General features: G+C 37.0%; 2 protein-coding genes across 4 annotated transcripts; one reads left to right on the top strand and one right to left on the bottom strand.

Annotated features, from left to right (window-relative positions):
• Positions 1-1,083: 1,083 nt before the first annotated feature.
• ZnT41F (Zinc transporter 41F) lies at positions 1,084-8,133 on the bottom strand. 2 transcript variants are annotated; one of them, XM_068288788.1, is made up of 9 exons: positions 7,976-8,133; positions 4,271-5,124; positions 3,354-3,539; positions 2,994-3,156; positions 2,589-2,742; positions 2,098-2,343; positions 1,642-1,780; positions 1,278-1,518; positions 1,084-1,223 (listed from the first exon to the last, which is right to left on the bottom strand). In XM_068288788.1, exons 2-9 carry the CDS (start codon positions 4,712-4,714, stop codon positions 1,108-1,110), a joined length of 1,689 nt encoding a protein of 562 aa, XP_068144889.1. In that variant the 5' UTR covers positions 4,715-5,124; positions 7,976-8,133; the 3' UTR covers positions 1,084-1,107. The 2 variants fall into 2 exon arrangements, with proteins under 2 accessions (XP_068144889.1, XP_068144890.1); XM_068288789.1 differs by lacking the exon at positions 7,976-8,133 and having other exon boundaries at positions 4,271-5,213.
• A 368-nt stretch (positions 8,134-8,501) lies between these two features.
• Positions 8,502-26,568, top strand: LOC137575989 (alpha-amylase A). 2 transcript variants are annotated; one of them, XM_068288793.1, is made up of 3 exons: positions 8,502-8,630; positions 24,847-25,114; positions 25,180-26,568. In XM_068288793.1, exons 2-3 carry the CDS (start codon positions 24,938-24,940, stop codon positions 26,485-26,487), a joined length of 1,485 nt encoding a protein of 494 aa, XP_068144894.1. In that variant the 5' UTR covers positions 8,502-8,630; positions 24,847-24,937; the 3' UTR covers positions 26,488-26,568. The 2 variants fall into 2 exon arrangements, with proteins under 2 accessions (XP_068144894.1, XP_068144893.1); XM_068288792.1 differs by lacking the exon at positions 8,502-8,630 and adding an exon at positions 9,134-9,274.
• The last annotated feature ends 718 nt before the right edge of the window (positions 26,569-27,286 follow it).

Raw genomic sequence — 27,286 nt, 5'->3', positions numbered from 1 at the left:
AGAGTAAGATTTGCACCTGCAGCCTTCTTAATGTTGCTTTCTAATTAAAAGTGGAAGCAAAAAAGATAAAGACATCAATTACAGCGAAAAGCACCAGCAACAGCAGCTACAGAAACAGTATTAGAGCAGCAGGAGAAGATTTTCTTGCTGATGTTGCAAATTCTAATTAATTACACAGTCATATGACTTACTGCCACCATCAACACACCCCCCGCCACAGCGTTTCCCTCCATCTTTGTACCACACTAAGTACAACTTTCGGTTTTTGCCCGAGTATGTAAGATGTGCGGTTTACATTCCATTTTCCACATTTTAATAAACGCCAATGTTTACATTTTCTTTTTTAGGCTAATTGAAATTCTAATTATTTTTGAGGCAAAAACTGTTTTTAGCTGAGCAAAAGACTATTTGTGTGAATCGGGCACAAAATTTTGCCGCAAGTCCTTGTTTTATTTTGGTCTAGAGAGCAAATTATATATGCAGGAATGGTGGAAGTAAAAGTCAGTTATGGAATGCCAAAAGGATCGAAGGGAAGAGCTGGAAGATCTAAGGATGAAATCTACAAAACGACTTCCCAAAAGCTACTCCTTTTTTCTTCAATCCCACAAGAGCAAACTAATTTAAGCTTAGTGCTTAACGATTTCTGAAATTAAAAGGTATTCTTTTCTGTTTCTGTTAAAAATAAGATTTTAAGAGCCAATGTGAAAAACATTGCAAGTATCCGAGTATCAAAAATTAAATGCTTAGCGTTAAAATATTTATTTCAAAGCTTAGACTTCGATAAATTTAGGAATTTAGTTTATTTTCTTAAAGAAATTAATCATTTCATACGTTTAAAAATTTTCAATTTAAAGAACTTATTATTCATTATTCAATAATTATTAAAATAATAAACACTTCTTTACAAACAATTATTGTCTTGGACTGCAATTAACACCTAATATTAATGCCAAAATAAATTTATTGCTAATTTTTTATCTAGAAAATTTCATAAAATTAATACATAGAATCACAAATATGCCTTAAATACAATAATAATAATAATAATTGCTATACAAACACACAGACTTTGGTACTTTAGAATTTTGGTAATAAAACTTAAATGCCCTAAACTGAAGTTAGATGTTCGATTTGTATGGTGGCATGCTTGATATTAAATTGTTCACTATTGGCCAATTCTGTAGCCTGTTTTAATATTCTTGAGCTATCTGAGCAGGTTTCGTCTGGAAAAGAATAAATTGTATAATTAAAATATAAATCAATTGTATGGTTTTTACCTATAATCAAATGAGCCATTAGCACATTGAACTCGCTGGTATGTTGCCACACATTCAAATGATGAACCGATCGAACACCCTCAATGCACTTCAGTTCCCTCTCGAGAGTTCTTAGACAAACGTTACGGGGCACAGCGTCGAGTAAGATTGATATTGATTCTCGGAACAGCTGCACTGTGGTCATAATCACAATTACCGAGAAGAGCAGCGTGCACAATGGATCGGCAAACTTGGCACTTGGCTGCAAGGGTCAGTCAATTGAATTAGTAAAGAAGAACTTTCATTTAATTGACTTGTCTAGACACTGAATTCAGCGACATACATAGACAAGACCAAAGGGCGAACAGAGGTGAACAAAACTTACGCAAAATTTGATTAGCACAGCGGCCAGAAAGACGCCAATGCTCTGAACTAGATCTCCGATTACATGAATCATGGCCGCTCGAAGATTCAGATTCTGTTCTGGTTTCGTATCCAGCTTTTTGGATTGGGGCTGCTGTTTCCTATAGAAAGCACAAGGAATCGCAAAAGACATTAATCACCTAAAATCATCCACTAATACCAAAATCAAATCAACTGGATTAAATTTAAATTACATGCTAATAAAACAAAATGTAGCAAAACAATTGGCTCAATGTGCGTATAACCGCATAGTGAAAAATTTGTTGCTATTTTCAGATAATTTCAAATTGAAAAGAGCGTTAACCGCAGGCCATAAAATTGCAACCAAGTCATTTGAATCAATATATTCTACTCTACTCTCAGACTGCATATGTATGTATGTATGTATACAATTGATTTCTGTTACTTGCCCACCTACCCGATTTGTTGAAATGGCTTTGAGTCATTTGTTATGGCAACATAATGACCATTCGGCATTGTTGTTGCTGTTGCCGAAGTGCCACTAGCATCATCATCGTCTGCAGCAGCATTCCCAGTCGATACTGTGTAGGTGTGGGCGTTGGCATGGGCGTGACTATGCCCGTGTCCATGTCCACCATGACTATGACTGTGTCCATGACCATGACCGCCTATAAACCAGGAGCCATGCAACACAAACATCATGCTGCAATAATATAAAAGCAGAAAACGTGAGAGAAAGTATTGACATAACAATTAGGAGATTTTAAAAGGTTGACAGATTGTATAAATTTCATAAATCTAAAAGGTTGGTCGTTTTTAAGAATTTGTATAATTTAGTCGCGTCATTTTCTAATGCTGTTGCTTAGATAATTCAACAATGAGTAAAAAACGTGAATTAAAGTTTTTTTAAACTTTATTTTTTAAGAATTGTTATTTACTGAAACTCACACAATATTAATGGCTATTCCAATTCCTGATATGGACATCATGACATTGGCATCCAATTCGTAATCCTGTGAGAAAAGTCGTTCAATGGCAACCACAACAAGCATGGCTGTTAATAGCCAAACTCCTAATATTGAGGCCATGGCACCCAGGACCTCTGTAAGACAGACAGCGAAGGAGAGAGAGAGAGAGAAAAGAAACGGAATTGTTATTGAAAAACTGTCAAGGCGAAATAGTAGACAGCGTGTTTGACATAAATGCAAATGACATTGTATGGTGTGGTACAACTCACAAGTAGTTAAGGCAGCGAGCAGCCCCATTAAACCACTTTAAACCGTTGAGTTAGCCACAGAGAGGGATAGAGAGAGAGTCATTAGCATAGTGTCAACTGTAATTGGGGATACTTACCAAAGCGTTTGTAACCAAAGGACATGCGTCCATCCGGTGGTCGGCCACCCAACCAAATTGCAACCAGACCGATGACGAAACTAATACAATCCGAGGCTAAATGTGCGGCATCTGTCATAATGGCTAAGCTTCCGGCCATGTAACCGCCAAGGAATTCAATGATCTGCGGTTACCGTAAATTGTAGTCGTTGTTGTAGTTGTTGCAGTTGTTGTTGTTGGCCGAGATGATGTTGGTTTTGGTGTCGAGATGAAATTTATCATAATTAAATCAAGCATGCAAGGCAATTTCGCGACTCTGTGTCTCGCTGTTTGTGTGTGTGTGTGTCTGTGTGTGCGTGTCCTTGTAACTGTGTTACTCACCATGAATATGCAACAGAGGGAAATTGCGAGGAGAATTTTTAATTTGGCCTCCTGCGACGATTTGCTTTTGAGGTTCGCACCAAAACCTGGCTGAGAGCTGCGGCAACCGCCATTGCCCATTCCCGAACCCCTTCCTTCATCTGCTTCACCCGTTCGCCTTGTATTGCCAAGCTCATGGTCGGAGTGCTGGTAAAAAAGAAACAAAACACGAAAAAACCCACAAATTGCTTATAAATATGACTATATGTATATGAGTGGGTTTGTGCATATAAATAGCTTGGCCAAATTCCATTGCATACCGCAGGGAACAGGCACATTATCACCCACAAAACTAAATGGCGCGTTTTGTTAAACTTACAAAAGATGCAGAATAGTTAAATGATACAGATTATTTAAAAAGATATGAATTAACTTATTAATTGAATTCTAGGAAAAACATTTGTCAGTGGCGAAATTACAAGCTTGTTCCCCATTGGCTCTTTTTTCCTTCACTTCACTTAACTAACAATAACGTATACGCAGTGTGTGACATCTGCTGTAATAATTTTCAAGATTATATTCAGTTGACTTACTAAACTAAAAACTGCATCTGTTATATAAGTTTCAAAGAGCTTTATATTTTCCTTGGGCCTTTTAGTTTCTCAATAATGTTGCTGTTTGATTTTGTATATATTTTACTATATATAAACATAATTTGGTGTGATGTTTAGAGCCACAATTGGAAAATAAAGAATTCATCAAAAAAATATTTTGAACATAAAATGAAAGTGAATTGAAACTCACTTAAGAGCTGAATCATAAAAAGTCTATTCACCTGCTTTGGTTTACATTAAATAATGGATACTCGACATCGACTGAGACTAATAGATCAGATAACATTCACTTGAACTCAAAAAGGATTAGAGAGTAAAACTTACCAGATGATCAATATCCATGTCTTCACTGTTATCCAAGAGCGGTACTTCCCATGTGCTATGCTCATCAAGATCCCGATATGGATTATTTGTACAAACTATTTGTGATTCATGGCAGTTGCTGTCAATGTTGCTGTCGATGCTAGTTCTGATGTTGCCGATGCCGTTATTATTTTTGTTGTTGTTGTTGTTATTAATGTGGTATTTGGGATTACCATTTGGCAAGTGAGTACTCCGATTCCCACCCACAATATTCAGTCTCATATAGCTGCTGTTGCTGCTGTTATCATGCTGCTCATCCTGCAGTTGCTGCTCATGATGATGTTGCTGCTGTTGCTGTTGTTGGTGGTGTTGATTATCATCAAAGTAAAGTGAAAAACTCTCATCATAATCATCATCATGGCTTGTGGGTGCCAGAGCGCTGTCAAGCTTCTGATATTTTGACATTGTTTGTTTTGGTGTGTGTTTTTTTTTTATCTCCTCGCTTTTATTATATATTATTTCCCCTTTTCTGGATTTTTTTTTTTTTTGTTTTGGTTTCGTTTTGCGGTTAGTCTTTGTTGTTCTTTGTTTGGTGTTTATGTTTTATACTGATTTGAGCTTTTGTTATTTCGGTTTTAATGATGCTTATTTATGTGATATGGAAGCGCAGGGCAGACGTGGCGGTGGCGGAGTAGTATTTAGTGAGGAGTTGTCGGAGAAGGAAAATTGAGGTAAAGACAGGACCTTCATCCATCATCGCATTTATCATAATTAGTGCAACTGCCACATCATGTCCATATGCCCAGCTGAATTGCAGTTATCTTTCAAAGAGTCTCATAACGTTGAAACCAAGTTGTCTTTACTTCTTTCTATGTCTGTGTGTGCGTGTTTGTATATGTGTGCCAAAAATATGATAAACGAAACATGTAAGTATTAAATAAGTATTAGATAATTTATATGTACATATATTCAAGGGTTAAACACAATTCCATTGCCTACTTATTATTTGCCACTTTTGTCTTACAATGTTTCTCACAATTAGACACTCGTGTTGACTAATTTTCGTTATACTTGAATGTCTGTAAAATGTTAATATCTGCATTTCAAATACCCTGCATCTATTTGTTCTTTCAAAAAGTGTGACCAATGCCAGACTACTTTATCATTAGAACGCTTTATGTTGGACGCGTGTTTTGATCTTATCAACTAATTTTGCTAGGTAATGAGCTTGTTGAGTTAATAAACCTTCTAATTATGGCGTATTCTGCCATAAAGATATGACCCCAACTAAGCATTACTTACGGTTGGTAACCCAGTAAAGATTCTTAACGTTTGGCTCAATCATATTTTAAATAAAAGAAAACATAAATGAATGACTTTTTATGTCAAACAAATTTTTAGTAATATCTTTATAATTGCTGTATTTAGTCTTCATTTAAATGACTTACAGCCCGCATTATTAAAGAAAAGGTAACTAAAGCACGAGGTGAGGCACTTTGAAAATCTGTTTTTTCTTTTTACATATCGCTAGTAATCATAATTTGATAATTATATGTATATATACATGTACCTAATGTTTTTTTCTGTGGTTTTTTTGTTTGCTTTTCTGTTTTGCCTGTTTAAGGCTTATGTTCTTTTTTCTTTTATCGTTTGGGGTTTTGTGTTTTATGTCAACCATACGCATTTATTGTTTTGTTGCCTTCAAGCACTTGAGTTTTGCGATAAGCTGGAGCTTCAAATATTCCCATGCCCCATACCCAAACGAACGTTCTCATACTACATTGAGCATTAGGGTTTGTCAACTACTTTGCGGACTTTGATTAACTTGTCAGACCCAGCCAGACCCACAGACCAGACCCTCTATAATATGTAGATGTATGTTTGTACGTATGTCTGTATGTATACACAACCAACACCACATTCTTATGCTTAGACACTTGACTCTCAATTGGAAAGAACATTTTGTCGAGCTCTTGATTTCTGGTGGTAACGCATTTTCTTGCTGTTCTTGCTCTTGTTGTTCTTAGAGCCGTTTTCTGACAAGGCTCTTAAAGGCTGTTTGTAACAATTTGAACGTGTCTTGTGATAAACAGAAACGATTAGATAAAACTCTGATAGCCGGCTGAATAATGTTTTCTTTTTTATTATGGCATTATAACCAAAGTGGCAGCAAAAGTGAATATTACAAACTTTTTCTCTGAACAAAAAAACAAACAGCTGAAAAATCGTTGAACAACTGAAAGTGAAGGTGATAACAATTGGCTCTTTAGCCACCCTTTTAATTGCAATCGTAGAATATGTGTAAGTGTATGTATATGTATAGTGGACTTCTGCATATATATATTTTGAGTAATTCCATTTGAGTATTGATAAAAATGTACGTGCTCTCGGCCCGTTAGAAATCAGATTTTTTTGAAAATAAAAAAAAAAAACCATATAATTTATTGTTGACAGTTCCTGTCTGTATATATGTATAGATCTAGTATATGTATCTGTTTCTAGTCGCCGTGCTCTCTATATGCGATTATATTCCCCTCCAATACATTTCCCTATTTCCATTGAGTCTTGTTTATTTATGGCCTAGGGGCTTCTTTTGACGTCTTTTGTTGGGAGTTTATTTTTAGATATTGCTGCTAAGTGAAAAATTAAAATTACTATTATAGGAATAAGAAAAGCATTTCCAATACAAAACATATATTTGTTCAGCATTTGCATTTCCACAGAATTTTGTTTATTCAAAACCAAATGAAACAATGAACAATTGCTTGCATTTTCTTATTGGAATGTGAGGCGATTGCTTGACTATATAATACTTTATAGCCGACTTCCCAGTCAGCCATTTTCAGCTTTAACGATTTTACGGTGGGAATTCAATTTGTTTACAAAACTTCATTTGATTCTAAAAGTTTAACCCAATATCTGAATACAGGTTTTGCATTCGCAGAATGTTTATTCATTTTTAAAGTAAACTGCAATAGCATTACTAATCAAAACAACATTTAAGTTTCACGTGCAATGACCTTATCAACAGGTTTGAGCGGTAATAAGCTTCATTACGAACTCTCATACGTACTACATAAAGGCGTTGGGAGATGAATATGAACTTGAATAACATGTGAATGTAAATAAGTCAGACGACTAGCCGGTCCATCGAGAGAGTGAGATGCCATAAGAGATGTTTGAGTGAGCATAAGAGCAAAATTGTTCATACCTTATGGCACCCCGTGGACTTTAAAATACCCTGCTGAAATTGCACATAATATTGATCTTAACACAATGTTTTAGTTTGTAATACAATTTGTTAAAACACCTTTAGTAAGAACCTTAAAATCCTTCATAGAAAGCCTTTTGTTTTTAATTTTGATTGTCTCTACTCAGGCATAAATGGTTTGCTCCATTGAAATGCAATTTGATCATAAATATATATTCTCTAGAATAACACACTTGCTTTAAAGTATCACACTTGTTGCTTTGTCACGTTCTAATCTATTATATACCCTTTCATATGAAGAATACAGGGTATTAGAACCGTTATCACTAATAATATGAACAAACAAACAAACCTCGTATATACAAAATTTGTATGAGTGTTCATAATTCACTTCCACCGTAATTGACTTGTCACTATTTTCCCATAAATTCAAATAAAATATACTTTGTTTTTAACTTTCATTCACATTTTGGTGATGACATATTTTCGTCATGGTACACCCACAAAAAAATCACCTTTTATGTCACGAAAAACCGTGTTTAGTTATCTAAAAAAGGCTTCCTCTTCCTCTACTTCGTTTTGAGGTTGAAATTCGGAACCTTTTTTTGTGTAAATTACACGATCATTAGCCTTAATATATGTATTTGGATCTTAAGTGTAAAATACGGAGAACGCGCACACCGCCAGCGACGCATGAAGTTCAACTAACAGACGCGCACAGAGTCAGCGGATGGGTACCAGCATATTTAGAGAAAGAGAGAGGAGAATGTGACTTTGTAGGAGAGAGTAAGAAACAGAGAGATAAGCAAAGAAAGAGAGAGAGAGAGAGAGTGGGAGAGGGCTAGTTTTGATTAAAACACTTGAAAAGTGTTAATCAGCGAACGTGTAAAACGTGCGAGAGCTTAGTTAATTTAGTATTCGCTCTCTCTCTATCGCTCTCTTTGAGTGCTTTTCATCTCACTCAGTGACTAACTCTCTCCTTTGGTCATCTCTTTTGGTCCATTGCTTATCATGGGGCCAGTTTGCATTGGACATTTGTAAACAAATGTCACTTAGTGCGATACATCAGATACCTATAGTATATATAAATTTGATCGGTTAATTGAGTTAATTCGCACTCTCATATTTGCGTGACTGTGTGCATTGGATCAATTGATTCATTAAAAATAGGTATGTACATATATATACTATAGACACAAAGAATTCTTTGTTCTGTTTTACGTTTACCACTAAAAAAATAAGTATACATATAGACAAAGAATGTATTTTAAGCTCACTGGTTACACATTTGGAAAACCAAACTAGAACAAGTTAGAAAATAGAATTAAAAGACCATGAGAAATGCTGTAGAGGAGAGTACCTAGCCGGTTTGTTTAGTGAAGTTCTTTAACCCGATGAAGTAGCCAATCTTCTGACTCAAAATACTTGAATAACTTATCAATTTTTAGCGTCCTTTGTGATGATTTTCATGGTCAAGCTGCAATCCGTCAGATCTAGGAGATGATTACGGCCTCTGACAGCTGTATTCTGTGTAAAATGCTGATTACACAGTGCATTAATTACACAACAGTTGAATGTTTTAAGCATTGACGTTCGCCGAGGCCCAGTTGTCAGTTGTTTGTTCAGTGAACTATCTCGGAAGCAAAAAGTAAATTATTCGACTTTAATTCGTTTACGAAAGTACATACCTTGAATACAAAAAAAGAATAACTTCAAACTGCTATAGAGGGAGAGCTCTAAATCAACAAAACTGATAATTGTTTTTGAGAAGTAGAAAATTCTTTTTGCTTCTTTTACTAGAAGTGCCAGTCAAGGTTAGTCACAAAGTTTCTGTTTTAGAACGCAATTTGCTAAAACATACTAAATATCCTAAATGGCTTCATAAAATCATTTTTTGATATTTAATATTTTCGTTTAAAACGTTTCACTTTACCACAAAATGGGTCTATTTACGACAAATGGTTGTCTACAATTTCAAACTGTTGCCCCTCGACCCCTCTTCTATTCCGCTCCATCTAATATAAAACGATAAGATTTCAATTAATATCTGAGTAGGTAAAAAAATACTTATGTATCAGATGACACGGAGGGGGGCAGAGTAGAAAAAAAGAAGCTTTGAATCGCAATAACTTGAAAATTGCTACTTACCGAAAATTGTTTCAACAAATAACATGAAGTGAGGGGAACTTTATTCTGAGGTTTGTTTGCCTCTCACCTGGCTGAGTGTTCAGGTGTGTGTCCCTGTGTGAAGGTAAAACCACAAATAGGCAAAGAAAAAGCAAACGGGAGAGAGAGAGAGAGAGAGAGAAAAAAGAAAAAGTAAATTTAATTTTCTAGGAATTTCTTTAAATGGAAAATGAAGGATCCGCCCCACAAAATCTTGGCTGTAAACAAGAGCCCTTCGCCGTTGCGTATACGCCCCATTTGACACAACTTGTGTGTCTGCCTGTCTGTGTGTGTTTGCATGTGTTTGTGTGTGAGTGATTGTGGGTGTATGTCTGCTGCCGCCTTCATGGCCCTACATTTTAGCCAAGTTAAATATATTTTATGCAAACGTTTCTCTAGCGTCGCTTCAAGGAACTATTGACGCTTTGGCTGGCATTGATGATGTTGTTGATTGCGTTTGTTTGTAGGCTGTCTTAACTTTTTCGTGATGCTGCTCCAACGAGGGCGTATTCTTTCGATTGCTAAGCAACAATTTGTGTGTAAGATTTTCGACAGCGACAGGTTAACGATAACTGACAAACATGAAGCACAGATTAAACATTAAACATTTAACTTCTGAACCTAATCGCATGAGAAAATGCCAGCAGACACATTTTAGGTGCAACCCATCCCCAACCTCCTGCTCCTATCCACACACAGACATTCACGTAATTAGGAACGCAAACAGATTACACTGACTGCTTGGCTACCTGAGAAACTGGCAACTAGCTCTACCTAGCGTCATCCAGCCAGAGAGTTAAGTGGAAATGGTTTCCACACACTTCGCACAAACGGAAACATCATCGAGCCGCGTAACGAACGAAATCAAGAAGCTACTTCGGCAGAGAGTTGGGCGGGGGACGACCAGAAAAAAAAAAACAAGAAAAGTAGCAAAATATCACATCATGTCAGACAGGTAACGAATGGTGATATGGTAGGGATATAATGGAAGGGGAACTGGAGGGTCTGTACGGATTGAGAAGGATGCAAAAGGCAGTTGCTGGGGCAGGTGACAAGCAAAGTGAATTTAATACAAAGTGCCTTGAGCATTTCAATGTCTGACAAGGGGAGAGAGCGAAAATGAGAGAGGCCAAAAGGGAGGGGTCACAACGAGATAGGGATACATATTTGTATCCTTACCATCTCGCAATGTATGCTTCGTGTTTCTTCTTTAAAGAAAATAAGAAATTCATTGACCAAAATGTCCGATACCGAATTTGAGTTACTCTTGCTAAGAAAAAGCATACATGAAAGTTATATAAAAATGATTAAAATGCAAAATAATTTATTTTAAACTCGTCTTTATAAGCAGATTATTAAGTATAAACAATTTTCTTGAAATTTTATGATATATTAACTTTAATCGATAGACAAATCATGATACATATTTTTTAGGTAGTAGATGAAGAAATTATTTGTAAATCCAAATACAAAGTAGATTAATTTGGTTTTAACACAAATAAGTTTAAGAAAGTTTACGATTTTGAAAACTTTTTCTGATATTAAAAACTTTCTTCTTAATTCTTTATGATGTTTTGTCAAGAATTTTGAAAAATGTAGATCAATATTTATAACGAAGTAAAGGCTCCAGGAACATTTGCCCTTTCTTTTTTTTTTTGGATATCATTCATTTCGAAGCTCATGGAGAGCATCCTTCAATATCCTTCCCTCAAACAAAACAAAAAGAAAAAGAAGAAAACAAACGTTGATACAGCTTCAGCTAGCTGAGGCATCCATTGACACCATATTCCCAGGTTTCTGCCTGCGTCATTCTTTTATTTGGGAGGGTTTTCTTTTTATGTGTATGTGTGTGTGTGTGTGTGTTTTTTTTTTTTTTTTTGGTACGTTTGGCGGCGTCTCTATCGATTGTCGATGTATGTGTTGGGTGTGCATTTTGTGAGCTTAATTGAAAATTGAGTGCTTAACTTTGATTTTGTTTTCGGCGGCGGAAGCGCCACTCGAACTTCGACTCCAGTGCCAACAACTGTCATTGCTGCTCCTGTTCCATGGTTGACTGACTGACTGACTGCCTGAGTGACTGACTGACTGACTGAATGAGCAAGGGAGAAAATGGCTGGCTGAATCTGTCTACGGCCTCTTCCCGCTTGATTGTTTGTGTGCGGCTTTTGGCACTCTGAATTTTTTTTTTATATATGTATATATCTTACTATATACATATATATATATATGTATGTATATGTGTATGTGTATATCCTTTTCCTCTCGATGTATTTTTACACCTCACATTTTTCTCCATTTTGTTAAATTTTTTTCTGTTGTTGTTTGTCAACAACTCTCACAGCGGGTAACTGGGGGCCAAGGGCCGTTGGCCGGGGCAAAACTGTCGGTTGGTTGGTTGGATGGTCGGTTGTAGTTTGTTTTAAAATTGACAAATTGACTTACTGGCACCAAGAGTGACGACACTCCCATGCACCCACCCCCAAATCCCCAGACCGCCTACTGCCTGTGATTGCTGTTGTTACTAGATGAAAAGTGAATTTATTAAGCACTTTAATCCCATCGAAAAAAGGGAGGAACAGCTCCAATGATTTGCAATTCAAATCTAATTGCTTAAAAATATTGACTTGGGCAGACGAAATCTTTGGGAATTTGCCACTACGTTTCTCTAGAGTATTTTATAATCGTATCTTAACATTTAGTTGGTATAAATACTTGGTAATTTTTTTTATATATTTTTTCATCTAATGTAAGTATGTCCATGCACTTGGAAGTACATGCTTTTTGCGGTTAACCTTTTCTCTGGCTTGTTTTTAGGCATGATCATAAATAATTGTGGTTTTTGTGTCGTTTTTTAGTTGTTGTCTTTAGGTAAGCTTTAATATTATTTATGCTAGCATTGATAATTCCATGATTAATGTGCAACAATGTTAAATTTACACTCCCCGAGACAGCCCCTAATGTCATTTTCTGTGGCTCTTTTTTGCACTCTTTCTCTCTCTCTCTTTCTCTCTCGGGTTGTAATTAGTGCAGGCAAATGTTTACTTGCATTAGATACACACATGGATGCACACTCAACGGAGAGTAGTTCGTATGTGTCTTCCATATATGTACATATGTAGTACATATATATAATATATATACTAAATGTCTGTCTATGTGTGTGTGTGTGTGTGGCTTATTTATTTTTTGTCATGGGCCATTTATTTACTGTCTTACTGCTTTTACAGATTCAACACTGGACGACACTCAAATATGCTTAAGCAAATACACACACACACACACACATACATACATACATACAAATTCAGTCAGAGAGAATACTTGTGGGTGGTGGCAAGGGGAATGCAAATACAAATACATTATGTTTAGATACTGTTACATAATTAAACATTTGCTGGCCAACATTCGTTCAAATACAAGTCAACCCGGCATGTAGTCTGCCCTTTTGGGAGCTGTTAATGTGCTTACTTTCTTCTTTTCCTCATTCCACTCAATTTACCTTTTTCCTTTGTCCTTACAAATTTTGTATCTACTTATGGATATCCATAAGGACATGTGTATATCAGAATAAATAAATGAATTTTTAACAAATACAAATTCACTGGCAAATTAATTATCTATTAATAATAGATATTGATTGTAATTTGACAGTGTTAATTTTCAAATTTAAAACTCATAATCACAAATGCAATTTTAAAATCTGTTACCGAATCTTTGATTCTACGAGCACCTTTGAAACATTGTCAAGGTCAAAGTTAAAACAATATCTGTTTAAAGTTAACTAAATTTATATAGGTTCTTATTCTGAAACATTTCCAAAACATTTTTACTGTTGAATATAAACAATCAAAATGAAACAATAAAAGGATTCACATTTTGCTATTTCTGGTCCGGCACCTTTGAAAGTAAAGTACATTAAAGTAACTTAAGTTTAAGAAAGTCTTCACTGAATAGGGTATGAATATACATACATACATATCTATGTAGTTATAAGTGTTGAGAATTTAGTTATTTAGAATTCTGAAAATACCAAAACCTGAAAACTTTATCATTTATAAGCTTTTGGTCTACGAATTCCTCTTAAACCCGCTCTTATATACATAGTGACCGCTTTATTTTATTGATCAAACTTTTAACCTATGATTGATTTAACCTTACCTTCTTTGGGCATATAAGCTTAGTAAATACCCAATTACAAAATTGATTTGTCCTATTACACACTTAAAAACTTCAATCATCTTGCCAAAGCAAACTCGATAAAGGAATAGAAAAATGGGTGAATGAAAATCAATTATGTAGTGTATGGCAACCGTGGATGGAGCTTGGAAACGTGAAGTACCTACATCTCCACTCATATGTAGACATATGTATGTATGTATGTACATATGTATGAATTTCTATATAAGTACAAATTTTATTCCCATTTGGAAACCCTTTTGCTTGCTAAAAAAACACGAGTTAATCAGCTTTTCTCCATGTCATTGGAATTTTGTTAAGACTTTAAGTTCTAAAGCTTTGTTGATAGGTGGCAATGGTATGGAATGGGGATATATGGCATAAGTATATTTCCTTTTGAAAAGCAACACTAAACCGATTTCATGCTCCATCTAAATGAGTTGACAGAGGATGCCAACCAACACGCAGACGTGCACACTCACACACAGACACACAACACATATAAAGAATCACAATGCGCATTTTGAAATGGCTGAAGTGAAATGTCAGAGCTGTTGGCTGTTTGATGTTGGGTGGAGGGAGTGGTTGGCTGTTGAAAGAAGGTATGCTAGCTGCTACACTTGACAAGGTCACCAGGTAACATGCAGCACATTCGCAACAGCAGTGACAACAACAACAACAACATCAACACCAAATAGGGACAACAGCAACAAAAGGCAACTCCTTCATCATTGGCAGGCATCGTCGTCGTCATTATTGTCATTAACATCATTATCATTGTCATCAGCATTAAACAACATCATTATCATTTCGAGTAAGTGAAAGAGTGAGAAACACACACACACACACAAACACACACTGGGACGAAAGTAGGAGAGAATAAATGCCAAGGCAACCGGCTACGCATTCAAGTGACTTAATTAAACGTCTTCCTGGCACAGATAAATGCCAAGTGGGGATTGGTTAAAGGCGTGGCATACACTAGTAGGAAATGAAGGTGAAACTCGTCAGCAATGAATGATAAGATGATGGCCAAGGGGATGGCATACAAACTGATGATGTCTGCGGAGTGTGCAGGGAATGTGGGTGATGAAGCACGTTCTTATAAATTGCACACGAACGCATTTAGGCGGTACTTCAATCTATTCGAAATTAATGCTAGACGACAATCTCAAGGTCGCTTTCAGGTCGTTCGACTTCATATATCTAGGAGACATGCTGCCTTTACCCAATCTAACCGCAATCTAAGCGAAAAGTGCACTATTATTAACACTTGAGGGACCAGCCCCTTAGATTTGATTTTTGTATACACATAACTTTTTGGCTAAACTCGAAAGAAAAAGTTGATTTTCTTTAATTGAGACATTGACTTTGACATACCCTCTAATGGAGTTTCTGTCACTTAGTCTGAATAATTTATCACCTCTTCAAAAGTATGCATTAAGCAGCCCAAGAATTTTCTAGTTAATACATATACATATATAAAGTTTAGAATGTACTGTTAATAAAAATTAATGAACTCTTAAGGCAAAACATTGTAGCTAACGAAAAGATGTAAATTTCTTTACTTTATGGGGCAGAGCACCCTTTATTTTCATCCTAGATCCGCCTGTCAATACAAAAGTGATATCCAAAACACATTATATTCGGATTTCATTAAATGATAGTTTGCTAATTTGCCTCTGGAAAAATCTGCTTCATTCCTCAGCTAAACGAAAGTGTTGGTAACTTCAATTATATACAGAATTCTTTCTATCTTTCATATGGCCTTTACGCAATACTTCTTTTTATCATGTTATTTTAAATCTGCCTAATTAAGCTATCTACTACTTATATATGTACATGTATCTTGGCCCACTGAAGAAACCCAAAAGGGCGATGATGGGTGTAAATTCCGAGGTATTGGTTATAATCGAAGCTTATAACTTTTTTTCAAAAGGCCACAAATGTTTGCATCGTGTAATCTACTTGTTTCATCCAGGGTATATAAGAATGTGAAGCATCGTCATCGTCAGGTTTTCACCTTTTTTTTTTTTTTTGCTGTTGCGTAAATCCCAAATAGAACTTTTGTCCAACTTTTTAACGATAAACTATATAAGAGCCAGCATAAAAGAGGCAGCAACAGAAGCAAAAGTTTGAAGCGCAACTTTTAGTAAAAGCTGAAATTTCCTACTAACGATCAACTTTTTTCTCTTCTCATCCTTTTTTTTTTTTTTGTGTATACCTATGTATATATTTTAGCTTGTGGCACGACTGGAAAATTGGCTGTATTTGTGTGAGCCATTGGCTGTCGATATTATTGCGTCCCGACGCGGCAAGTTTTGTCCATTTAATTTTAATTTGTGTGCAAATTTCTTAGAATGCTGCTTGCCTGTTGACTTGGTCCAAAGAAAACTTGTCCCAAAAAAAAGAGTAAGCCGAAATTCTTGTTTGCTCTTTTCTGGTTTGCCCTTCTACACGCAAATGCTTTTCGGTTTGTTTTCTCTGTGTATCTGTGTTGGCCATGCTGCACTCTTACTGATAAGCTAAAAGATGCACTTGCAGTTGCAGTAGCAGCATCAGCTCCAGCAGCAGCAGCAGCTGCTTAAAATGCAATCCAAAATATGAGATACATAATTTTAATTTTGCTGCTCCAGCCATGCGTGCAATTGTTATGATAGTTTGAACTGACATGTTCTGGCCATCTTGAGCTCTTTAAAACTTCAATAAGAAATACATGCGAAACTTTCCAAACATGTCTGCCATGCTCTATGTGTGTGTGTGTAGGAAAATTTGGACATTTAGTTCAACAAATTTTGGTATATTCTACATTTAAGTTAATTCAATTAAGGAAAACAGTGAGGGATTTTCATCAATTTAGGTGTTAGGTATTTTAAGTTTAATTTATCATTCATGCCTATAATATCGTAGTTGTAAGGTTTGATATAGTTTCTCAATAAGTATGTAAACTGATTCGCTCAATAATTATTTGTCCTATAACATAAGACTTTTTGATTCTAGCAACTTACAGGCACAGAGAGTAACATATCTAAATCATAATATATTTAAAAACGTTTATATAAAAACGAAATTGAGATTCATAGTAACTCTGTTCATTTCAATATTTCAAATTCCGCTACTGATTACAAGTAAACTTTCTGATTTCTCGTAGCAACTTTTTGAAGCGCACAAAAGTAGACTATGTTAAAATTTTATTTTTAAAGTTTCACTTTTAGATATCGTTCGTTTCACCGAACCATTTAAAATGAAATTGACCTAGTTTCAATAGATAGAGAGAAAGAGATAAGAAGTAATTTGAAAATTTTTGGAAATTGTAAGAGCATTTTTTTGCCCGATGCAGGTTCATAATGTGATGCCATTGTTCGTTGTGCATGTGTGGGTTGCTGTGTGTGTAACTATGCCTGCATCAGGGCGCAAATACCTTTGAAATAATTAAGACTTTTAGTGCTGCAGCATCCTGTGCAACTGTGCCTTGGCCATTACGTGCCAAAACCGCCATCAGTGCAAAATATGCTAAGCACTTTGAGTGCCAAATAGAGTTGAGGCAGGAGAAGGAAAAGCTGCAGCATGCCAGTCCTGAATGGGGACCTATTCCAGGCTGCTGCAGTTTGCCTGTGGCTCAGACATTGCCTACCTACCATACAGACGATGATGATCATGATGATGATGATGATGATGATGATGGCAATGGCCATGTGGCTGGGCTTGTCTTTGTTGCTGTTGTTTTTGCTAACTGGTGTTGACGCTCATGCCTTATTCATGAAACGTCTGGGCCGTTTTTGCCTCTTCTATGTGTCTACCTCTCTCTCTCTCTCTCTCTCCATCTCTTCCTGCCCGATTATACATACACATATACATACCTCCATGGTGGAGTGTTGACCAATTGCGTTTAAAAATGAGTCGGCGGTTAGTGATTGCTAGTTAGCTTGTGTATATGAATGTGTTTGTCTCTGTTTTGTGTGTGCGTGAGGATGTGTGTGCCACTTTCATAGTCTCTGAGCCGCTTTGATAATTCGTTTTGCATAGTTTTGAGAATTTTCGGTGATTTGCATGCAGCCTGCCAGCAAAAAGGAATAGAACAAAAACCCAAAATACACTCAGAAAAAAAGTAAGAGGTTTGGAAGACTTACACTACCCAGTATCAACATCAAATACTAGCACATTAAAGAATTGAGTCCATAATGGCTTGAATTTCAAGTACTAAGTACCAGTACTACAAGTTCTACTATATTTGATAGCTTACAGTTCTGATATTATAGATTCACATTAACAAATTGCATTGTTATCATGATAATCACTTACATACATTTATAGTTTCCATTCTCAATCTTAGATCTGAAAATACAGCACATACATAGGTAGATAATCAATTTTAGATAAGTTGATACCCAGTACGATTTCTCAGTGTAAATGTATGCACTGAAGAAGGAGTTTCAAATGGCAAATGTTAGTTGGAATGCACTTTAAGTTATTGCCCAGAACACTTGTGTATTGATAAGCGACTTTAATATAATCGTGTGAAATATGGTGAAATTTTTGTAATGCTTTTATTTTTGCCTTGAATTGTTGTGTCAATGAACGGAAATGAATTACACTTACCAAATATATTGATAAAATCCAAGGTGATTTTTGCTTAAAATTCTTCTTGTATACATTATATGCCGAGCATCGAGCAGGTGAGGAATGTTTGGGAGGGGGACTGAATCAGGAAATTACATTTATGACATCTTATTTTTAGTGACAATTTCCTGAACGCAAATCAAATTCATTTGACTTTAGTTTGATTTATTTTGGCCGATATGCACGACTGACATTATGGCTCAAACAATCAAGATACCAGCACCAAAAGAGCGAAAGAGACACCAGAGAATAAGAACGCAAGAGAGGCAGAAAGAGAGAGATAGAGGGAGAACGAGAGGTAGTAGTCGGTAGAGATAGATAGCAAAATAGTGTGCCATAAATTGAAAATGGTGACGCGGGAAAACAATGGTCGTAACAAGTTGATGTGACCCATAAACCTATATGTACAGATATCGGTCAAATCCAGCCAATTTCAGCTAGCTGACTCTATGTTTATTTGATGCTCATAACGCTGCTGCTGGCTGAATCTAAGTTCTGGGCGGGCCAACGATGAGGTCATAAAATTGATTGTTCTGCTGTCGCCTGTCGCTGTCTTTTGATTTGACTTTTGGGTTTTTTTCGACCATATTCTTTGTTTCCTCTTTTGGTATCTTTCTCTTTATTTTTTCGTCATTTAGTTCTGGCCTTGCAGTAGTGGCCCGTGATTTAACTTATGACATGCAATTCGCTTTCACATTAAGACAAATTGAATGCTTACGTGGCAAAGATATCCCAAATCAGTATAAAAAGCGAGAGAGACACAAAGAATGTCAGAGAGAAAGCGAGAGAGAGAGAGAGAATGCGACAAATGTATCGATATATAAATGGCTGCTTTTTTATATGGCTCATTATTAGTTCAGTCTATATTTGTGATTTCTGATTACCATCTATCGGGGCATTTTTTCAATTACATGATTGTGTCCTAGCAGAAATGAAATGCAACCGAAATGCAGAAAGGCAAACTGAATTGGTTCACCTCAAATTTCAATTTTACTTTTCTGTATACGAAAATGCAATTTTTCGCTGTTATTTTCGCATTGGTAGCAGAAAATGAGTGAATTGAATTGGTTGGGTGGGTGTTGGCCAGGTGATGAAACAGTTCTTTTTTTTGTATGCGAAAATACTGATATATGAGAAACATGAGAGGGGGAAGGGACAGAGGAAGAACGTCAGAACAGGAACTGTTGTGTTGTGTCTCATAGGTCCTGTCCTGCTTCGAATGCCTGTGCGCGTGTGTGGCTAACCAACCTTTCATTGCTGCGGTTGCGGCTTGGTCCTTTATTCGCTTTATTTCGGTAGGCATGAGACTCAAACTATGAGTTGTCATTGCCTTGTGCTTAATGACAGGAATATGTACAAACCATTATAGCTATTTTGCAACAGAATGCTGATGGTTATATGTAAAATTTGTACATTTTTCCAAATTGATCATCTTTAGCTATTTCTGACATTATGTGTTTCGATGTTTGCCCTTAACACACATAATCTATTATCAATAACTTGAACACACTCGCGTATAATCCACTCAACGCTTTTGTATGCCAATCAAACACTCTTATTGTAATCACCAGCATTTCAGTTTGAGCTGTTTTAATGGCAATCAATGGGTAATTAATTCAAGCCAATAGAAGTCCTAATAAAAATGCCGTTAAAGGGGCATTTAAGAATGATTTTAGTGATTTCTTACCTCTTGCAATCGTTAAAGTTTAACATCTTTTCGAGAGTTTGTTTAGTTGTTGTCCAGTAAGTTTAGCATAATTTTGCACCTATCAACTATATAGAAATATTGTTTATGTATTAAATATTTTAAAGATTGAATTCAATCAACATTTGAGGGTATTTAGCTTTTGGCTACATTTTATGTGCTTAATCATCATTTTTTTTCCCTTTTATAATTTTCACATTTTAATGCTATATAAACAAAATGTTTTTTTCTTTTGGCTGAAAATATTTATTCGCATCAATTGCACGTACAATTTGAATTTCAGGATGGAAAAAAAACCCCTTGGTGAAATGTGGAAAATCATCTGTCAAAAGGGTTTTTTTGTGTCTTTTTTTTTTTGGTGGTTTCGTTACTATTCGTTGCAGTGTGCAACATTTGCAATCTCGGACATGTTGCATACTTTTGAGCGGGTCGAGTAAATGCCAACAGATTGCAATTGTCACGAGGCTAAAGTTCATTTTTTTTCTGCTTCTCTCCCCTTCTATACAGACTTTTTTCTTCACTTTTGCTAATTTAGTGGGCTTTAAGGCTTAAAGCCATGAGCATAAGCAATAAAGTTGGCAATGCCTTTGGCCATTGTTTGCCATTTTGTCGTTGTCGTTGCATTTGTCGTTGCTATTGCCATTGGACTGTGTGGCATGCGTCCAAGTAATTTTTAATTCTATTACCCATTACCCAGAGTGGAGAGAGGGAGTATGCTGCAGGGATGGGAAGCACTAGGAGCTGGCCAGAGGAGTTGGTTTAGTTGATGCTGGTGCTGCAACTGGAACTGGAACTGCACTTAATTTCTATTATAATGATGACATGCCCGTCGTCTGCCAGGCAGCAGTTGCCCGGCAGCAGTTGACACGCCCACACGTAGTCAGCCCATATTATTTTCCATTTCTTTTCTGCTATCTACCACCTACCTCCTCGCTGTAGTTATCTTGCCTTCCCTTGAATTCCTTTTTCTACTTCTTTCTTTTGGTAGTTTTCTGGTTTTTTTTTTTCCTATTTCTTTTGCCTTTGTGCCATTTGGCGTCGCGACGCTTCCGCTTTTATGGACATTTAGATGCAAAGTTTCTGGCATAAAAATGGCGTGGCAGATAATTTTCATAATTTTCAACTACATTTCATTGTGTCTCTGTGTGGGCGGGGGCGTGGCTCCTCTTGCTGCTCCTGCGACTGCAATTCGCTGGCTCTTTCAACTGGCTCGTTATTCTCAGTTTTATTTTCGTGTGACACTAAAAAGGAAGCGCACAAAAGTCAAAGCGGCAAAGTTGGTTCTTTCGTTTTCTGTTATTTTTTCCTAATGTTTTTGTTTTCTTTTTTTTTTTTTCCTGGCATTTCATTTTGGTCATTTTGTTGTAGTCTGGCCATGGCAGTGTATTATATTTTATTAGCTATTCCCGTCTAAAGAAAAGCCGCATAAAATAAAGAGAAGAGAAAATGTAAAATATGCATGTTCTTCAAATCCAACTTAAATCTCTTTTCCCGAAATTAAGTGCAACAAATTATTCCCTCCCTTCTCCATCTCTCTCTCTAAATCTCTCTGACAGTGTGTAGCGGGAATTTGTGCTACCGTGTGCTAAATGCGAAATGCTTACCATATTTGCAATCAAAATGATAATGTGACAAAGTTATATACGTGTAACACACGCTGATGTTGCTCTCGTTAGCTCTCTGTAAGAGTGCGTGTGTGTGTATGTGGGTGAGTTTGTGTGGGTGTACGTTTATGTGTATATGTGTGGCATTGTGCCTTATGTCCTCTGTCCTCTGTCCCCTTGTCTTTTGTCCTGTGTCAATGCTGTTAAGTGCTTTGCATATGAACGCGTTGATGACTGCGACTTGCATGTATGTACATACAAACATAACATACTTTTTATGCCAACCTTAAAGTGCCATAAATATGGATGGAAAATCGAATCTGGTTTTTTATATCACCGAAAAAAAGTTTTAGCATTTTATGGGTAAACTCTTCTATGATTTTAATTTCTACAGCAATTCCATATTTTGGTTGTAAGGTAAAGATTTCCATATAATCTAAGAAAAATCATTTAGAAATTAAGTGAAGTAAAATTATCATAGCAATCTTAAGCTACAAATTTTATCAAGCAAAACTTTTATTAATATCTGATCTTATATGATTAACGATTGTTTTGAAACCTCAATTGAATTAATTTGTATATATTATAGTGGCTTAAATGGCGGTAAACCTCCAACAGTTGTGGTCGCTTTAATGAACTTGCAACCATTATTATGCATAATGAACTCTTACCACAAGTCAACAACAACAATGACACTTCGCTACAGCGTTCCTATCATTTTCTTTATCTATACAGCATATGCCATGCCACATGCATAACTGAAATATTTTGTTTACATATAAGGACGTACTTTAAGTACATATTTAAGATAGTGTATACGACCCGTTGGCCGTTCCTTCTGTTTCAATCAACAATTCAAAATTTTTTGTGAAACTCACTTTGTACTTGGCGATTGTTTTGTCATCTTTAATAAAGTTTTTAAACGAAATGCCATAAATTTAATTAAAATGTAAATGAATTTCTCTTTCCGTCTGGAAATATGAGTGGAAAAAGTTCTTAAGCTTACTTATCTAACTGCATTGCGTGGCAAGTCCGTCTCTACATTTATAGATTGCAAGTTTTTGGTTTATGTTAGATGATTTTCCAACCCACATTCATACATCTACTGAAGTTTTTCCAGGTACTCTTGGGGGTCGAAAGTTGCCTACTGTAACTGCTGTTACTTTTTGGCATTGAAAGTGCAGCAAACGTTTCCGCTTTGAACTTTGCCATATCCGGCTTTTGCTTACAATTCAAATTGGCTTCTAAGCAAAAGAGTGGAACGAGACGGTAGACAAGTTAGTCGGGTATAAGATGGCAAGTTGTTTCAGCCCTTCTGTCCTGTCCATGCCAGGAAAGTTTCCTCAACTTCAGGTGTAATGTGCGGAAATGCTCACATTCAGTTCTTGGGTTGGTTGTCTTCTTCGTTTATGTGTACTTTAAGGTAAATATTTGTACACTAACTTGACTTGCTAGACAGCTTGTCTATCTATGTATATGTTCCTCCCACTTTTTCTCTCTTTGCCGCTTGCCATTCGTTCTCGTTTTAACCAACTTCAAATTTGCTTAGTATGCAAATCAATATGCACAAGTGTCGCAGTTTGCACCGTTTGCTAAAATGTTTTCTATAATTTGATTGTGTGTCAAAAAAGACATTGCCATTGACTAGAGTGAGAGAAAAGAGGTGTATTAAAATTGAAAACATTTTCACTAGCAAAAAACAGTAGGTAGAAGTTGTCGTAAATCATTCAACCTGACTTATCAATCCTGTTGTGAGCTTACAAGCAAATACACGTTTGCCTTATCTCTTCGTAAACAGAATGCGAAAAATACCCAACTACACATACAATTTACAATATAAATAAAATAAAATGAAATAAAAGACCACTTGAATTTGTATTTTCTGTTTAATTTTAATTGAAAACTTATCATCAGCCATGTATTTGACTTCAACTCAAGTGGCTGCATATGGACTACATTTTGATGAAATTCCAATTAAATGTTACTGTTCCTGCCACACGAATCAGTGGAGTGTGTAAAATTTGAGATAAAATAAAAAGCAATAAAAACTGACTTTTTTAACTACATAAAGCCGACTAAATGTCTTTATGAAATTGAGATGATTGCGCCTCGAGTGTTTTGTAAATTATTGTGGATGCAATACAAAGGAAATCTAAAATACAAAAATTTATCATAAGCCTTGGGCATCGTTTTAAAAATAATAAAAAAATGCCACTTAGAAATCGTACGATCTTACCACACTTTGAAGAACGAATTTATGACGAACCTGATTACTGAATAATTTAATCACTACCTAAATCTAAATCCAAAAATATCTCAACGATGTTGATGACCAATTCACGAATTCCATGCTTTGCCACGCGACGAGCACTCGACTTATGCGTGACTTGCACTCGGATAATGCAAATATGCAATTAATTAAACTCCTCAATAGGAAAAGGAAAAAAAAGTTCAACAAATTAATTTTTATTCTAGCTGCAAGTATTTGTTTACTTATCGTTTGATAAAGATGCCATTTTTTCTATATATGTGCGACGAGCAAAGTTCGGAGCGATAATTAGATAGAAAACACTATTTTTATTTTAAACTGATCATCATTATAAGTATCATTATTAGCAAACGAAAGCCAAAGATTTACAACATAAACCACTGGGACATGTCAGAAGTTGTAAACCAAAACGAAACAAACAGGCAGGAGAGGTGTCAAGTGGGTATTAGTCTAATCAGTTGATGGAATTCAATGATGAATGCGATTGTGATGATGGGGGGCAGGTAAGGCGAAGAACATGTCTGGTCGATTGGTTATGCAGCTGATCGGCTTATAGATTTGATTAAAACTAATTATTTAGTCATAATAACCGCTCCAACATGTCTGCGCGTTCGACTGAACTTGAGCACTGAGTATTAAATCAAAGCATTGCCGTCACCCCCCTAATAGATGATAAGGCAGCGGCAGGAGACGATATGTCGATACGGCAATTGTCATATCTTATCGCACCGTCAAGAGATCCCCCGCGATACCCCACTGGTCGATTGATGGGTGGGGTAACCACCAGTTGTGGCGATAAGCTGGCCATTTGCATCACAAATCATTCACCGATTGAATCTTTTTCAGCTCTGCGGACCCCCCATATAAGCTGGAGCCGTGACCATTCCGAATTCAGACTGAACTTTCGGTTCAACCAAGCAGTAGTAGCAGCAGCAAAATGATTTTCACCAAAACCCTTTTGGCCCTGGCCTTTGTCGCCATAGCCAATGCCCAGTTTTCCCCCAACTATGAGTCGGGACGCAATGGCATGGTCCATTTGTTTGAATGGAAATGGGATGACATTGCCGCCGAATGTGAGAACTTCCTGGGCCCCTACGGCTATGCTGGTTTGCAGGTAAGTTGATAAGGAGCGACATCTTCTGGCGGATAGATATTCATTTCTGTTTTTTGTTTGTCTAGGTCTCTCCTGTCAACGAGAACGCTGTTAAGAGCGGCCGCCCATGGTGGGAACGTTACCAGCCCATTTCCTACAAATTGACTACTCGCTCCGGCAATGAGGAGCAATTCGCCAGCATGGTCAAGCGCTGCAATGCTGTCGGTGTCCGCACCTATGTGGATGTTGTCTTCAATCACATGGCTGCTGATGGTGGCACCTATGGTACTGCTGGCAGTACTGCCGACCCCAGCACCAAGAGCTTCCCCGGCGTGCCCTTCTCCTCCCTGGACTTCAACCCAACTTGCTCCATCTCCAACTACAACGATGCCAACCAAGTGCGTAACTGTGAGTTGGTTGGTCTGCGCGATTTGAACCAGGGCAACTCCTGGGTCCAGGATAAGGTTGTTGAGTTCCTTAACCACTTGATCGAATTGGGTGTTGCTGGATTCCGTGTGGATGCTGCCAAACATATGTGGCCCTCTGACTTGGGTGTCATCTATGGACGTCTGAACAACTTGAACACTGCTCATGGTTTCAGCTCGGGCGCCAAGCCTTACATCTTCCAGGAGGTTATCGATATGGGCGGCGAGGCTATTAGCAAGACTGAGTACACTGGCATTGGTGCCGTTACCGAGTTCCGTCACTCCGACTCCATTGGTAAGGCTTTCCGCGGCAAGGACCAATTGCAATATCTGGTTAACTGGGGTACCGCCTGGGGCTTCGCTGCTTCCGATCGCTCTCTGGTCTTTGTGGACAATCATGACAACCAGCGTGGACATGGAGCCGGTGGTGCTGACGTTCTGACCTACAAGGTGCCCAAGCAGTACAAAATGGCCTCTGCCTTCATGTTGGCCCATCCATTCGGCGTTCCCCGTGTGATGTCCTCTTTCTCCTTCGACGATACCGACCAGGGACCACCCACTACTGATGGAACCAACATTGCCTCCCCTGGTTTCAACAGCGACATGTCTTGCAGCGGTGGATGGGTTTGTGAGCACCGTTGGCGCCAGATCTACAACATGGTTGCCTTCCGCAATGCCGCAGATGGCGCTGAATTGCAGAATTGGTGGGACAACGGCAGCAACCAGATCTCCTTCAGCCGTGGCAACAAGGCTTTCGTGGCCTTTAACAATGACAACTATGATCTGAACAGCTCCCTGCAGACCGGTCTTCCCGCTGGTACCTACTGCGATGTCATCTCTGGCGTGAAGAACGGCTCCTCTTGCACCGGCAAGTCGGTCACCGTTGGCTCCGATGGTCGCGCCACCATCTCCATCAGCAGCTCTGCTGACGATGGTGTCCTGGCTCTCCATGTCAACGCCAAGTTGTAAATTCAAAATTCTCCAACCACATTCAATCTGAGATTATTAACTTTAAATAAAAACGAAACTGAGATTATATACAATTATAAATAGCCGAAGAATTTCTATAAAAATGGTGAATAATGGTAAGATAGAAACTTCATCAGTGAAGTATGTTCCATCAACTCAGTTTTCCATGTGATAGGTTTAGTATTAGGCAAGAGCCAAGATAAGCCAGCGAGTAGTATTACTCTTAAAACTGAAACAAAAAAGAAACCCAAACATAACTTAATGCTTCCCTATGCATCAGTGGGGAAAATTTGGCCTTGGTGGACCGATTAGTTACGAGTTATGTAGTTTTGTTGCAAATTCAATTCAATTGTTAAACAGAATCATGTAATTCTTATGTAGTTCTTACATTACCAAGCGTACAACACGTGAAATTTATTAAAGGAGGAGGCTTTCATATAGCCACCATTTACTCAATGCAGTTTTATCCTTATTTAAATCTACAAATATACAATTGATTGACAGAAAGATAATTTAAATGTTTAGTTTAGTTTGTTAGTCCAACTGTAGCATAGTTTTCGTATACGTCTGACAGTATTTGGAATAATTTTTAATATTTTTCATCAGTTTACACTTTTAACTAGAGAATCTTCGAAGCGGTCAGACAATTTTGATAAAAAAGAACGGTAAAAGGTGGAGTTGCTATTGTAATGTATGTTTTTATGACAGCTGTAGAAAAAAGTTATCCGATTTTGGGCGAAATCGCTGAAATCCAAAAAGTATTGACCTTCGGCAGTGCCATTAAGAGCCAAAATAAACA

This window comes from Drosophila tropicalis, unplaced genomic scaffold (genome assembly GCF_018151085.1).
Source record: "Drosophila tropicalis isolate 14030-0801.00 unplaced genomic scaffold, ASM1815108v1 contig_593, whole genome shotgun sequence".
NCBI lineage: Eukaryota > Metazoa > Arthropoda > Insecta > Diptera > Drosophilidae > Drosophila > Drosophila tropicalis.
This window is presented reverse-complemented; position numbering and strand designations above follow the sequence as displayed.